Raw genomic sequence first — 16170 nt, 5'->3', positions numbered from 1 at the left:
AATTTGCACAAAAAATGGCTAAAATAATTTGTTTAAAAATTATTACGTATCAAATAAAATAGTATATTTTTTATTTGTGAATTATTATTACACTTACATAATATTTTTTTTATCAATGTAAACTTAATAATTATAATTAATAATTATTATTTGGATAAAACAATTGATTGCTTGTTGTGGGAATCACAGAATGGGTATAATAATTTTACTTAATTTATTTATTTTTTATCTATAGATATGTGAAATACAACCTTTTTCAAAACTTTTCTGGAAGCAAACATCTTTTTTCATTCCTAATATCATGTTTTTAATATTTCTGGCAACTGAAATTCTCAACTCCTGGCAACACTTTAAAAATATTTGACTTTGGAAAAAGAAAACTTAACCACGGCAACTGATGTAACAAATTTTAATGTTAAAAGTTGTACAACGAATTTTACAAACATTTTTTTTTAAATCTCTGCCAACCCATGAAATTTACTCTCTACTAACAACCAATGTTACGACACATAGCCAAAAGTGACTAAAATAAAACAAACTATGTATTTTCTAACAATCAATGTTAGCAACATAGCCAAATTTAAAATTAAAAAAAAAACTGTTATATACATAGCCAAAAAATGCTTCAATTAAAAGCTATGTATCAAATAACGAAACAATCTTATCAACATACCCGAATATTGACAAATTTAAAACATTATCTGTCCATTTTATGAGACCTAATTTTAACATTTTCTGACAACCAATGTTAGCAGCATAGCCCAATTAAAATGATTATCTAACAATCAATGTCAGTAATATTAGTCAGTAACATAGTTATGTTATAATCAAAGTTAGCAGGATATCTACATGACCAAATTTAAAATAAAAAAACTATTCTCCGACAGCCAATGTTAGCAACATAGCCCAATTAAAACGATTATCTAACAATTAATGTCAGTAACACAGTCAAATATGGCCAAATTAAAAACTATTGTAGAGCTTAAATAGTTTTAAAAATTTACATAAATAAACTCATCTATAAAACCATTGTGAAAAAATTGAGGTATAGATGTTGAATTCCCCCTCAAAGCAAAGGGTCCTTAAAAAACAACACTTCATTTTAACTAATTACTGATTGAAATAACTAGTTTAGTCGGGGGGTTTAAGTAAACAAGCACACAGGATTTGAGGCTGTTAATTTTACAATTTATTCGTATTTCCTTCAACAATGGAGAACTGAACGCAGTTCGGTGTTGATTGCTAATAGTATGGATGATCTACAATCTCTTATGTCTAGGATGAACGAAGTATGCATGAAGAATGAGTTAATGATGAATGTAAGTAAGTCTAAAGTAATGATGTTTGAAAGAGAGAGTACGAAAACAGTGTGGAATATAGCTGTGAATGAGGAATACTTGAAAGCAGGTGGATGAGGAGTATTTAGGAAGTATGTTCTAGAGAGATGGGAAGGCTGACAGAGATATTGAAAGAAGGGTAAATGCAGGTAACTCCATTAATGGAGGACTGAACGCAGTTGGCGCTAACAAAAAATTGTCCAAAGAAGCGAAGCTAGCAGTCCGTAATGGAGTGCTGGAACCTACCGTGATGTATGGAAGTGAGCTATGGAACTGGCAGAGAAAGGATGAAAGTACCCTGAATGCTGTAGAAATGAGATTCCTGAGGCGTGTGTGTGGTAAAACCATGTATGATCGTGTGAGAAATGTGGAGATCTGGAGTGCAAGGCTGATGTAAGCACAAGTAAGATTAAGAAAGGGACGCTTAGATGGTTTGAAAAAAGGAGAACATATTAACGAAAATGCGAATGGTAGCAGAAGTTGGGGACTCCCGAGGAAGACACGGCACGATCGAGTGAATCAGAAACTTGAGTCGGGCCTTGTCAAGAGTCAGAATAATAGAAGATGCGTGAATGTGAAGGAGGCAAGGAGTGTGTGGTGTGACCGAGTTGTTTAGCGATCTGTCCTCTCTGCCTACCCCTGCGGAGAAACGGCTTGGTGGTTAGTTAGTTAGTTCCTTCAATAATGACATAACTTAACTTTAAGAAGAAATAGAACTTTAATGCATCTTTTACCATCTCCCCCGACCTAAATAATTGTTTCTTGTGGTAATTCAGTTGAAACCGAGTGCTATTTATGAATTTTTTGCGTATTAAGCGTGAGGCGGAATTCGACAAGTTTATCAAAAACTATTCTCTGACAACCAATATTAGCAGCGTAGCCAAATTAAAAATGATTATCTAACAATCAATGTTAGCAACGTATCCAAATATGGCCAAATTAAAAACTATGGTCTACAAAATTACATTAAAAAAAAACCATTGTGGAAAAATTAAAAACATTTTTCTATCAACCAATGTAACATTCATGGCACGCCACAGATGGCAAAATTATTCATTCCAAAAATTACGACAAAGTCAGAAAATTATTCATTCCAAAAATTACGACAAAGTCAGCAAAATTATTCATTCCAAAAATTACGACAAAGTCAGCAAAATTATTCATTCCAAAAATTACGACAAAGTCAGCAAAATTATTCATTCCAAAAATTACGACAAAGTCAGCAAAATTATTCATTCCAAAAATTAAATATATAATAATAATTTATTTAATCTAAATTCGTGCGCTCTTGCTGACTTTGTCGTAAAGTTCTGGGAAGGCGTTTTGGCAGCCCAGCTTTTTGCGCATCTTATCGTAGAGTTCGTGATGGAACATGGACCGGAACTCTTCGCGGGTTGTATACGTGTCCGCATACAGCATCTGGTAGCCCTTGTTCTTGATGACAAAATCTTCAACGTTACGGGTTGATTTCACCTATAGATACAAAAAGGTAAATACATATTTATATTTTATTTGGTTTATTAACATAAAATACTATGGAAACTAGAAAAATATTACATAAAAGACAAATCAATAAAACTACATTACCAACAACGCTACTATAATTTGTAGGATTCAACAAAGTGCTGGTATAGATTACGCTGAGTTCTATAAATGGAGTCAATAAATATATCAATAGTACCCCTAAACATCTTGCCCAGATCACGCTTCCTATTGGTTGTGTATGTATTGCAGACGAATGTTACATTTTGTCTTGTGTTCCTAGTCGGCACATGGAATTTAATAGTGGCAACGGTGGCAGATAAATATATAACCTCTTCCACTAACCCGCCACCCCGAAAAATAACTATTTAAATATGAAACGGCGGCAGATTACTAAGAGAGTAAGTACTGTAATAGAGGATTTAAATTATAATAAAATTAAATGGGACAAATTGAACACAATAACAATAAACAAGTCGATCCTCACGGTTTCATAGTCTTTAGCCTTTGGCACTCCGTAGACGCCAATATCCACGTACATCTGGGAGTCGTTTCGCTTGTCCGCCGGCTGCACCATACCGGGCAGGTTGGGCAGCTTGAAGGGGCAGAGCCAGATGGGGAACACCTGAGGGAGAGTTAGATAATCATTATTTATTGGTACTTTAATCCCTTGGGCAATTTCGGGAGGTATTCTTCACAGAAAATAAACACCCATAGTCTTTTCGGGAGATATATCTCCCAGCCTGACAAGGTCTCATGAAAGTTATTTTTATTTTCATTTTATATTACAGAAACAAACAGTACATGATTTAGAGAGATGAAACAATATACAGGAATAAGATATTTCATGTTGAGTACCTATATGTTTCCTATAATTTCTGCTAAGTGGTATGTTTATTACTTAATTACCAGGTGACGTGTGTAGTTTATAGGTGTATGTGTGATGTGTGTAATGTATGTGTGAATGTTTGTGTGTGTGTGTCTGTATGTATGCGCATTGAATAGTTTAAATTATTGACATGATGCCACGTTTGAATTTGGGCAGTGAATCCGAAAAAATGTCGATGTCAGAGTTAAGACAAATATTATGCTATCTCATTTTGTATTATGGTGATTTAATATTTTAGAAAGAGAGAACACCACGCTTTCAGCTTGCATACAAAATTTTACAAAAAAATATCGCACTCACGCAACCAGTGGTGTAGCTATACTGCAATCATAAGCAAAAAAGTTGCTGGGAATTTGCAAATATCACATTCTGATATTTATTTATTTATATAATTTGTACATTTATTTATAACAATTACAGGTAATATAGCCTAAGACGTTATAATTGTACCATTTATGCAGTGTATATGCAATGCCAAAAATCTCGCAAATGCGCTATAGGACACAAAAAATAAATCTATTTTCTTATCTATCGCATTCAAAAAGCACGTAGCTCTCCCCACAGGTGAGTTCATAAATAAATTAGTGCGGCTTGCTCTACTATATAGAAGATTGTGATGACGTCCTCGAGAGTGAGACTCTGGTACAAAAAAATTTAATTGGGCCAGTATCTCATTATTAGATAAGTGACCGTTTATTAGTTGGAAAAAATATTTAAGCAAAGCAATACCTCTACGTGTCTCTAGGGAGTGGTAATTGGTCATGACTAATACATAAATCGATGGGTAAAGCCAAGGGTAACGTCCATAGAGCCGCGAGAATAAAAACCTTAAAAAAATTTTATGGACTCTTTCAATGCGTAAAGTGTATGTTAATTCATGTGGAGCCCAGATGATCGAGTTTGATCTTTCGAGATATTATATTATATTTATATTTCTTTTAGTTTTTTTGACGAAACCTTTCACCTATTATAGTAAAAAGTATATCAGAATGTGACTTTTTGCAAAGATCTAGCTGCCTTAATTAATTTTTTAATTTTTTATTACAAAATAAGTTATAATGTATTATTCCCAGTGAGTTTACAAAACTCATTTCGGGAAAGACAACATTAGATTAAAGACAAGACAACATAGATACATTAAAATAAATAAACGCCGAAGTTATTTTGGAGTTCCAAAGAAAGAATGTGTCAGTCATTAATAAAACTGCTGAGGAAATAGCATTTAAGAGCTTTTGCCAATGTTTTTTTGTTCGTGCCGGAAGTTTTGGATTACTAGGTTATGCGTTATATTGCTTATGTGCAATGTATTGTAAGGAGTTAATTCCAAATTTAGTCGTGTAAGTATGTAGATGACGATAAGTGTATTTGATTTTGTGATTGTGTTTTGTGCTGGTGTATGTCTGAATTAAAGACTGTTTTTGTGTTGGTGTGTGAGGAGTGTTGAATTATTTGTAGAATGGCAGTTGTGATGTTATACTTTGGCAGAATCGTAAAATGAAGTATTTGTGTCATTGATAAAAGATATCTAGGTGCAAATAATTAAAAATATTAAAAAACAGCCCTTTTTCATGCTTATGTCTACTTTACACGGCGCACCTAGCATCGGCCTAATCTGCGGTGCCAAGTTCCTGCCTTGACGAGAAAAATACTTAGATAAGTAGGGAGTTGAAAATGAAACAGATTAAGAGGGACTGACCTCCATCTCCCGGTGGAAGGTCTGCAGGGCCGGGCGGAGCGACTCCACCGGCAGCAGCATGTCCTGGATGACATGACAGCGCTCATACAGCTTCTTCACGGCCGCTGTCTGCGTGATCTTTAGTAGCGAGACTTTCGGGGGCATCAGCCAGCCCAGCAGCAGGCGGAACACCAGGCTATTTCCAAACGGGATGATGTCCTGCCAAAAGAAATCAAAATACATACACATCTAAATCTCGATTCATCGTTCATTCAAATTAATTTCATACAAAATTCGCAAAAATACAGGGTTTTCCAATAAGAGGTATTATTTTGAAAAGCCCGCTATTTCGGTAGATGTTACTTTTGAAGCTGTCATTTTTTGACATTTGACAAGTAGAAACTATGCCATTAATAAAAATGGAACGATAGACTCTTCAACAGCGCATTGAAATTATAAAAATTCACTTGAGTGAATCAAATGCAAATCATCTTGAGTGATGAGGCCCATTTCCACCTCGGTGGCTTCGTCAACAAGCAAAATTGTCGCATCTGGGGCTCGGAAAACCCAAGAGTTATTGTTGAAAAGCCTCTATATCCTCAACGTGTGTCTGTTTGGTGCGGTTTATGGTCCGGCGGAGTTATTGGACTTTATTTTTACGAAAATGAGGCTGGAGCAACAGTTGCGGTGAATAGATTGCGCTATCGGAAGATGATTAATGGTTTTTTATGGCCGGAATTGGATGGTATTGATCTGGACAACGTTTACTTTCAACAAGACAGCGCTACGTGCCACACAAGCAACGAAACCATTGATCTTTTACGATTGAATATCAAAATAACACCTCTTATTGGAAAACCCTGTAGATTGTATTGATCGATTCTCGAAGCATCGTTTTACGGCATTAATCGTTTAAAGCATGTAGTTTTTTTACTATTTTCCTCGACCGATCAATGTGACATGTTTGACAACTAAAACGTTAATAATTTTTTTAATGATAAACTAATGTTTATAAGACAAGATTTTTATGCATAGCACAAAGGATAACAAATTATTATAAGCATTAATTACTCGCCTAAAATATCCATACAAATTGAAAATATATCAATTCCCGGGTTCAATTCCCGTCGGCGGCATTTATTTTTACTCAGGAGATATTTTCAATTTGTATGGCTATTTCAGGCGAGTAATTAATGCTTATAATAGCAAAAGTTACTTTTTTAATTTGGTTTTGAGCGTTTCAAACTTAAAAATGAACTGTACGCTAAAAAAAGTGTTTACTCTTCAAAAAAAATTTTAAATTGTCGAAGCAGTGTTTAAAAATCCACTCGCGGCTTGTATGCGGCGAGCTCTTTTTAAAAAGTAATGGAGGTACTGCGATGGAGAGGAGAATAGTATTGTTGAAATTGGACATATATTATTTAATATCTTAAAAATAGTAACGGGATAAATTTTTTTTTTGATGCAGATCGATTACTGAATAGTTTTTCTAGAACTACCTAAATTATTTAGCATGCGATGTAAAAAACAACTTAGATATCGCACAAAACTCTCATTTGGGGTATGTTTATTACCCCCTCTGGAGCGGGAGGGTTAAGAGAGGGGAATCTATCAACTCCATCTTTCACAAATCAAGTCAGTTTTTCGTCAGGGAGAGTTCTTCATCAATGGATTACAATTACATTCTAGTCAATAATACGAGGCGTATCCAGAAAGTAAGTGTACTGAGGCTCTCACGACCGAATGAATTTTATTTTCGATATGTTGGCTACACTTACGTGTAGCCTGACTCTTCCCCTCCGCAACGAGACCTGTTCAAGGTCAGTACGTTGAGAAGTGTCGACGCGACAACACGTTTCGTGAAAAATGTCAATCCAATCTCCCGCCAAGTGCGAAATACGCGGCGTCATCCGTTATATCGTTTGGAAGGAAAAACCTCCGTTTGAGGTTTATAATGAGGTTAAAACTGCATATGGTGATAAAGCTATGAATTGTACGAGTGTGCACAAGTGGTATCGCGAGTTTAAAAACGGTTCTCACCTCTTCACCAAAAAGTTCAAAACCACAATTTCAGCCAAGAAAATCGTGGCATCCGTGTTTTGGGACTGTCAAGGCATAATTTTGATTGAATATCTGCCTCAAGGGGAGACCATCAACTCTGCAAGATACTTTGAGACCCTAAAAAAATTGCGGAAGGCGATTCATAACAAGAGGAGAGGCATGCTGACAAAGGTAGTCAGCCTGCTGCACGACAATGCCAGACCACACACGGCCAACGCCACCAAGGAACTGCTTGCTTTGTTTAAATGGGATATCCTGAACCACCCCGCGCATTCCCTTAACCTAGCACCTTCAGATTATTATCTCTTTACCTCCCTGAAGCTGTACATGGGTGGAAAAAGGTTTTCAACCGACGAGGAGGTAAAGGAGGAGGTGGAAAAGTGGACGAAGGGGTTGGCGGGAAACTACTTCGAGGAAGGCATCAAAAAGTTGATCCCCCGCTTCACCACCTGCATTGAGAGGAATGGCGACTATGTCGAAAAATAGCTTACATATGTACTACGGTAACCATGTAATTTTTTTGTTTCAATAAAAAAATTTGTAACCTACAAAAATTCAGTACACTTACTTTCTGGATACGCCTCGTAGATTACACTTGCCATTTGAGCCCCCATGTTGTTTTTTATAGAGGAAAGGATAGTTTATCAAATTAAAGGAGTATGTAATAATCAAGGGTGACCGGACAACTCATCAGAATGACAATTCAACACACCTATAAATGTTTTATTTGTAACCATTTAACCTAGTTTTTGTTCATCACTTTATATCACCTTTTAAAGGTGTGTTGAATTGTCATTTTGATGGTTTATCAAGCATAATCAAGGTGGCTGGATTTACCTGCAGTTCCCAGAACAGAGACCTCGTGTGCCTGTGATAGTAATCTCGCACGGGAATGTACTCCACGTGACCAGGTTTCACATTACGCACGTACGAGAAGAACCAAGGCTTGTGCCAAGCACCAATTTCATTTAACTGTAAGACAAAAAAAACTGATTAAAAACACAGCCAAGTTTCCTGGACATTTTTGCTAGTTACTCGATAAATATATTGCACCAAATTGCAATATTCACTATCACTCTGATTGAAGCAATTTAATTGATTTAATGGATAAAACTACTGTATGCATAAATGAAAAAAAGTTGCCCCATGTTGGGTGCCAGTGTTAAAATTGGTATGAAAAAAATATATAAAGTTTGCCCCACGTTGGGCGCCAAATAAACAAATAACATGCTTACAATCCCGTCGTGTCCCTGACTATCGGCCATGTTGCCCGTCATAATGACCGCCTCATCCTTGCTGAAGAGGATCCCCTCCACGAAGAGTGCCGGGTGGGGACGGCTCGCCTCCCACTGGAACATCTTGGCTATCTCCTCTTCGCCCCTCACCTGCTGGTACTGCAGTCTAACGTATCTAAACAATCGGGTTACATCAATATTAGTTATTTAACCTTTTGAACGCGTTAATTTGCTCCGTTTTATCTATACCCGTACGCGGTACATATTTTCAAATACCTATGCACGCAATTAAATGTCAAATTATAGCATTCTGGCATGATTTATTGGACTATATAGACAGAACAGATTATTCTCCACAGTGTGAAAACAAATCCTCGTGTGTCAACACTCTTAGATGTTTATAAAAACAAAAACATAAAATTTCATACAAAGACGTACCGTATCTTTTGAATGTGGTCCCGCCATTCACTCGGCGTGTGTGTACTTAGGCCACTGCGTTGATAGACACAAGTGGGACACCATGATCACTTATCATTTTTAGTTATGAAAAGTTGTGAATGACATACTACATAGTACTAACGGCATCCGTTGACAAAAATGTAAACTAAAGGACTAAAAGGCGCACTTGATTATCGATCTTTTTTTATGAAATACAATTTTATTTTTGAGAAATTCTTGTAGATGTCAGCATCGTGATAGTTCTACGAATGTCCAAGTGAGCAAGAAATACATTTATGATGAAAGAGCGCTGGAATATCGGCCGTCAAAGTTTCCATATCAACTGTTGATACAGCCGCGTATGAGTATAGACTTTTTGCCGTAACGACAGTTGATACGGCCGCGTGCAAAGAGTTAAACAGTGAATTTAAAAAATATATATATTTCCTGTTCCATACCTAATCTCAGTATACCGCTGCTCGATTATTCGATAACTACTATAGTCAGCTGTTATTTTGACTAGTTGAAAGCACGAAATCAAGCTCTATATTAATATGAATTCGTTATTAGTCCGTAGTAATATTCAGAAGTCCGCTGCGTACCTAGACACGAGCGCTAAGCTGTGTCCACCGACGGGTTGGATTATGTTACTCATACACACTAAGGCCCTACAAATAAATGTGTTTTAAATTTTACCCAACTAATAAATAACCATTAATGTAGGGAAAACGGTTGTTATCAGTTGTGTAAAATTTAAAATATGTTTATTAGTAAGAGGTTCAGTTACTGCCTATAACGCCGTCTAGCTTGCTAGAGCTGACCATTTTAATAATCACCGCGGTTCATTATACATAGTTGTTTTATGACATTTCTGTTAGTTCTCTGCACTCTAGCAACTGTAGTCTGTGTTTCTGTTCCTTTTATTCTGTCACGTTTTTTGTTTGAATAAATTTACAAAATGGAGTCTTCTCGCAAGGGTAAATATGACACCTTAACTATAAACAAGTACAAGTACGAATTTTACAAAATGGAGTCTTCTCGCAAGCGTAAATATGACACCTTAACCAAAAACAAATACAAGTACGAATTTAACAATAAAAAACAGTTTTTAGGAAACATGTACTTATTGTAATTTGAGCACATTTTGCATCGCTCGGTTTTTGAGGTTGCGGATTAGTGAGAGAGAACTGTATATTTATTTTTGTAACGCAATAAAATTCTACGCTTGATATATTATATTATTTCGGACATTTTTCGACACTAGCGCTATTTCCCACCGAGAGTGGCAATACTCTGAACTAATTTTTGTAGACATTTTTTCATGAAAAGACTTTTACGGACGTTGTTCCCAATCCTACTGATCAAGAGTGTAAGATTCTCTCAGTATCGCCCTGGTATATGACCACCATTCAGAATTGAAACATTGCTTGAAACAGCTTCGGCTGTGTTTGGTGACAAAATCTGAATAGCCAGGTACTTCCCCACCTTCCTCTTCTCCGTCTCTTTCCCCTCTCTACTATCATCAGCCTCGCAACATACCCCGATTGGGGATGCCATAGTCTCACTGGCTTCAGAAGGTTGGGAGGAGAAGAAAATTTTAAAACCGTTGAGCCTAAATGTTGGCTCAACACTCCTGAAATGCACAACTACGCTCTCCCCAATGCAATTCTCTGATCAAGCTAGAGGAATCAAACAACTGGATACATCTGGCTCAGTAAAAAAAATTGTTATAAAAAGTGTCAACTCATTAATATTAATTTAGATATTAAAGTTTTCACTTTGATGTCATTTTATTGTCTGTGAAAGTGGGCAGGGCTACTCAAGATAATCATCGATAAAAGATGTTTGGAAACAGGCGAATCGAGGGTTACTAAACAAACCACTTCGCTGATCGGAGCCTCAGATTGATCCATTGAAAAGTTGGGAACAACGGCCGTTAGAGTTTGAAAAAGCATCATTATAAATGAACAATTTTTTTTAATAATATTATATAAGTATTTTATTCAACACTTATTTCAATATTATTTGCCTTGGCTTTTCCCACCTAGAATGGCGATGCTTCAAACAAATTTTTCAAACCATTTTTTTATCAAAAGTTAGTGGAGTAGGATCTTCTTTATAAGAAAACTATTATCTACCTTTTGGCTGGAATAATTTTGATCTCCACAGCAGTCAAGAATCCAAGAGTTCCATGTGACCAGGGTACGGAGTAGAAGAGCTCCGGATCACTATCCTGAAATGAAATAAATAAGAGAGATTACAATGGAGCTTCAAGCATTAATTAATGTAGAATTTTTTTGTACCACATTTTTGTATTAATTTATCTTCTTCTTTGTAATAGCGGGGGTCAGAGACAAACATCTAGGTATGCTAGCCAGTCAGGAATCGCTCTGTGGACCTCATCAATTTCTTTGGGGAGTGAATGGAGAGGGTATTCAACGACCACATGTTCGGTGGTATGTACCGCATCGCATTCATACCAAGCCGACTCTTTGAGGCCCCACCTATGCATCATGTGGGCACAAAGGGCTGTGGGGGGCTCCTTATGTGAAAACCCAGGGTGTCTCTCAGTAGGGAAAGTTATGAGATGAGTCGGGCAAATTGCCACTCAAGTTTCCAGCTACTATTTATCAAAGAGAGGTTCCAACAGAGTTCTAAGCAGAACCAAGGTTATGAATAAGAAGCTAGCTTACCTTGGTGCAGACGAGCACCTGTCCGTCCGCCAGCACAAGCTCGTAAGACACGCATGTGTGTTGGAAGAGGCCGTGGACGTGCGAGGAGGACTCCACGCCTGTGCCCATGACGAGCCCGCCCACGGTCAAGTCGTCCAGCTCGGGCGTCACGGCCAGCGACAGGCCCATAGGCAGCAGGGTGCTGCTCAGCTGGCCCATGGTCACCAGGGGCTCCACGCGTACGGTCTGGGGAATTCACAAACAATGAATAACAATTGCTATATAGGACTACCACTGTGAGCAGAAGGAAAGATAAGACTCCTGGGTAGTTAAATAACTCATTGCGGAAACAGGAGACATGGTCAAACGCACAATTCTGGTTTGGTCACACAATCTCTTATTACTTTCATACAACTTCTTTGAACATGAAACATTCATGTGTGCACCTTTTTTTAACATTATCTCCACACTTATCTTGTTGGTCTTATTAAAGAAAGGAAGGAGCACTGCCGGTCAGCACTATGGAGCGTTGGAGCTACGCAATCTCTAAATTTTGATCAATTAAAAACTATAATTACCAACCAGTAAAAATTCCACAAAAAATCAAAGTAAACAACAGCAATAAATGTGAAATGTTAAATTCAACCAGCTCGAATTTTCGTTCTTTGTAGCACGTGTCATAAGTCACGTGGTGCGAGCTGATTCCATATCGCTCACCAAGAAATGTCGCCTGGGAACACCAATTATCTATTTATTTATTTATTTATTTATTTATCTATATAAAGTTTTTTACAAGTGGTTTTTCGATGCCTGTCTCACTAGGGTAAACCTGTGTCGAGATAGACATAAGACTATACGCGCAGAGTGTGGATGTTGACCATCGTATTGAAAACTCACCAATGCGAGGCGGAAATACTCGAAGGCACAACATATTTATTTGTCGCGCCGAGATGGCACCATTTTAGTTTACAGTTCTCATGTGGATGATTCCAGCGGGTCGGTATAGCTTTATAGAACTGTAATAAACACCGCAATCTGGAGCATAAAGACTATCATAATATGGGCATGTGCCTAGTTTGATAGAGCCGAAGAAAACTGATGTAGCATGTAAAAAAAACAATGAAAGGAAACAGCAGGTACGAGCAAGGGAAAGAAGTTAGGAAGTGGTGGCGTTTCTCATAAGCAACAGAGACTCTCCAAGGGTTGTTACCAGTGGCTAAACTCAAAATATCTGGGAGTTCACCATGTCAGACAATAAATTGAATATTAGGTATATACCTATTTATAAATAAGTACTACAGGGTGCGGCTATTAAAACAGCACAACTTACAGAGAAGGGGTTTATTTTATTTTATTCTATACATCATGCCTTTTTATGCATCAACACCTGAAGATGACATCAGAAAGATGATGCCCCCAGCAGCGATCCATTGATGAAGGCGATTTCTGAAGTTTTTTGCCGCATTTTAGCTCATATCAACAGGTATAGCAGCGATTTCCTCCCAAATTCGATCCTTGAGTTCTTCCAAGGTGTGAGGCTGATGTTTAAAAACATTTTCCTTCAGCTAGTCCCACAGGAAGATGTTGCAAATTGCAGCAGGAAGGCTCACTGGGTGGCGACGAAAGGACAGCCATTTTCAAGAAACGTGCGGACAGCGAAGCCCCGGTATTGTCCGGACCAAACCATGGTAACAACTGAAAAGGGCACGACCCTACCCCCACAAAATGGGATATACCGGCACTTCAAAATTGCACTGTCTGTTTTGCTGCATCCTGTATTAACATTGCTTGAAAAAAAGTAGATGTTAAATTGGAGACCCAATGTCACCAACAATATCACACAAAAGCGTTCCCGTTTATCATGCCACTAAACAAACCGTTCCTTCTGACATGGTGGTAAAAGTCCGAGCGCCGATCGCGTTAAGGTAAAATTCGCAAAGCAATATTATGTACCTACGCTTTCGACTTTTCACAGAATATGCAGAACATTTTCGTAAAATTCTGTGAGTGATATGCAAAACGAACTACTGCTCTAAACATGGGTATAAGTCGCTCTGTATTTGCTATGCACGAATATATACAGCGTTTTCCAATAAGAGGTGTTATTTTGATATTCAATCGTAAAAGATCAATGGTTTCGTTGCTTGTGTGGCACGTAGCGCCGTCTTGTTGAAAGTAAACGTTGTCCAGATCAATACCATCCAATTCCGGCCATAAAAAACCATTAATCATCTTCCGATAGCACAATCTATTCACCGCAACTGTTGCTCCAGCCTCATTTTCGTAAAAATAAAGTCCAATAACTCCGCCGGACCATAAACCGCACCAAACAGTCACACATTGAGGATAGAGAAGCTTTTCAACAATAACTCTTGGGTTTTCCGAGCCCCAGATGTGACAATTTTGCTTGTTAACGAAGCCACCGAGGTGGAAATGGGCCTCATTACTCAAGATGTTTTGCATTTGATTCACTCAAGTGAATTTTAATAATTTCAATGTGTTGTTGAAGCGTGTATCGTTTCATTTTTATTAATGGCGTAGTTTTTACTTGTCAAATGTTCAAAAATGACAGCTTCAAAAGTAACATCTACCGAAATAGCGGGCTATTCAAAATAACACCTCTTATTGGAAAACCCTGTATATATAGATACCTTTATGCACTATATTATAAACTAATCGAGTTTCGTATTGTGATGAAGCATGTCGGGTTACGTAGGTTCTTCAGCGTTTGGGAATTTTTAGAGTTGCCAAAATTCAGGGAGTGCGTTGTTCCTCTCGTCCTTAGAGCTAGCCGCCACTGGTTGTTACTACAATGAAGAGGAATGAAAATGAATAATAGTTACCATGTTCTTGATGTCCACGTCAAGGACGTCTACCAGGTTGATGTAGATCTTGTGGTGGGTGGCTTTGTAGAGGGGCCTGCGAAAACTCATGGTCTGCCAGCCCGGCCGTCCCGTGCACATGGGCGTCTTCATGCCGCTTTGCCGCCATGCTTGCACCTGCAAATAATGCCATCAATGGTTATTCAATACATTATGATAAAATTTAAACAATGAGAGATATTACCATTTTCTCAGGATTGATTGATTGGAGTGGAGGCCTACCCGAATTAATATACAAACATGCGTTTGCTTTCACCAATCAGACAGAGCGACAATTAGTGATGGGAAAATTCATGGGAATTTGTTTATGGCGAATATTCCCTAAACAGGAAATATTGCGGGAATTTTTTTTTTTTTTTTAATTTGAATACCACACAAGAGTCCCAACTGCTCCCAACCGTCTGGAGCCAGTGAGACTATGGCATCCACAATTGAGGTATGTTATGAGGCTGAAGGTAGTGGGGAGCGGAATAGAAAGGTTGGGAAGAACCTGGCCAGAGCCAATTCTAGCAACTTTTCAATTCTGAATGGTGGTCCCTTACGCCAGGGCGATACTGAGAGTATCTTCCACTCTGGAACGTGCCGCAAATGTACTAAGTATTGTTCTAAATGAATAAGTTGTTGCCTATACATGTTGCCCAGATCATGCATCCTATTGGTCAGTGAGTGTGTCTGATAGTTGGTCGTGTATGTATTGCAGAAGAATGTTATATTTTGTCTTGTATTCCTAGTCGGCACATGGAATTTAATAGTGGCAACGATGGCAGAACTATCAATTAAGTTGTTAATGACTCACAACCAGGTCTGAAATAATTCTCCTGTCAGACAGTGTTATTAGATGCAATTGATTCATCAAACTGACATAATTAATGTAATCAATAGGAATTCTGAGCTTATTGGAGTGAACTTTATATAAAGGGGACCAAATAGGTGAATTATACTCCAATTGACTTCTGACTAATGAAATATAGAGGGTTCTCATACAATCTATGAACTTAAAATCAGTTAAAGTTCTGCAAAGGAAGCCAAGCATCTTTAAAGCCTTATTAGTAATATAGTTGATGTGTGCAATGAATGACAAGTTTTCATCGAACATTACACCCAAGTCACGAATTTGTGACACAAATATTAATTTAATATTATTTAATGTATATTCATGTAAGATATTATAACGAGTTTTGGAAATTATACTAGCTTTTGTATTAATTTAATGTAATGACAAATCACATTTATGTTGGGCAAAAAAAAAACAAATGCCGAATGTATATCATTTCATAATAATATAGCACAAATGCTGAATGTATACCATTTCATAAAAATCGAAAAACAAGTGCCGAATGTATATCATTTCATAATAATATAACACAAAAGCTGAATGTATACCATTTCATAAAAATCGAAAAACAAGTGCCGAATGTATATCATTTCATAATAATCTAAACACTAGTGTTCCGAATGTATATAATTTAATAATAATCAACATATAACATACTCAAATA

General features: G+C 37.3%; 1 protein-coding gene across 1 annotated transcript in view; it reads right to left on the bottom strand.

The window, feature by feature from the left end:
- Nucleotides 1–1952: 1952 nt before the first annotated feature.
- The window catches only part of LOC149409774 (delta(24)-sterol reductase-like), a 45286-nt gene continuing 31068 nt past the window's right edge, over nt 1953–16170 (bottom strand). Inside the window, exons 2-9 of the mRNA XM_089649092.1 lie at nt 14633–14788; nt 11811–12035; nt 11256–11350; nt 8680–8854; nt 8282–8416; nt 5405–5602; nt 3307–3444; nt 1953–2810 (exon numbers count right to left, since the gene is read on the bottom strand). Of these exons, the coding sequence (XP_089505218.1) occupies nt 2610–2810; nt 3307–3444; nt 5405–5602; nt 8282–8416; nt 8680–8854; nt 11256–11350; nt 11811–12035; nt 14633–14788 (1323 nt within the window). The 3' untranslated portion in view covers nt 1953–2609. The remainder of the gene's footprint in view (nt 2811–3306; nt 3445–5404; nt 5603–8281; nt 8417–8679; nt 8855–11255; nt 11351–11810; nt 12036–14632; nt 14789–16170) is intronic.

The sequence above is a fragment of the Hesperophylax consimilis genome, chromosome 29 (assembly GCF_061612785.1).
Source record: "Hesperophylax consimilis isolate HC1 chromosome 29, BYU_Hcon_1.0, whole genome shotgun sequence".
NCBI lineage: Eukaryota > Metazoa > Arthropoda > Insecta > Trichoptera > Limnephilidae > Hesperophylax > Hesperophylax consimilis.
This window is presented reverse-complemented; position numbering and strand designations above follow the sequence as displayed.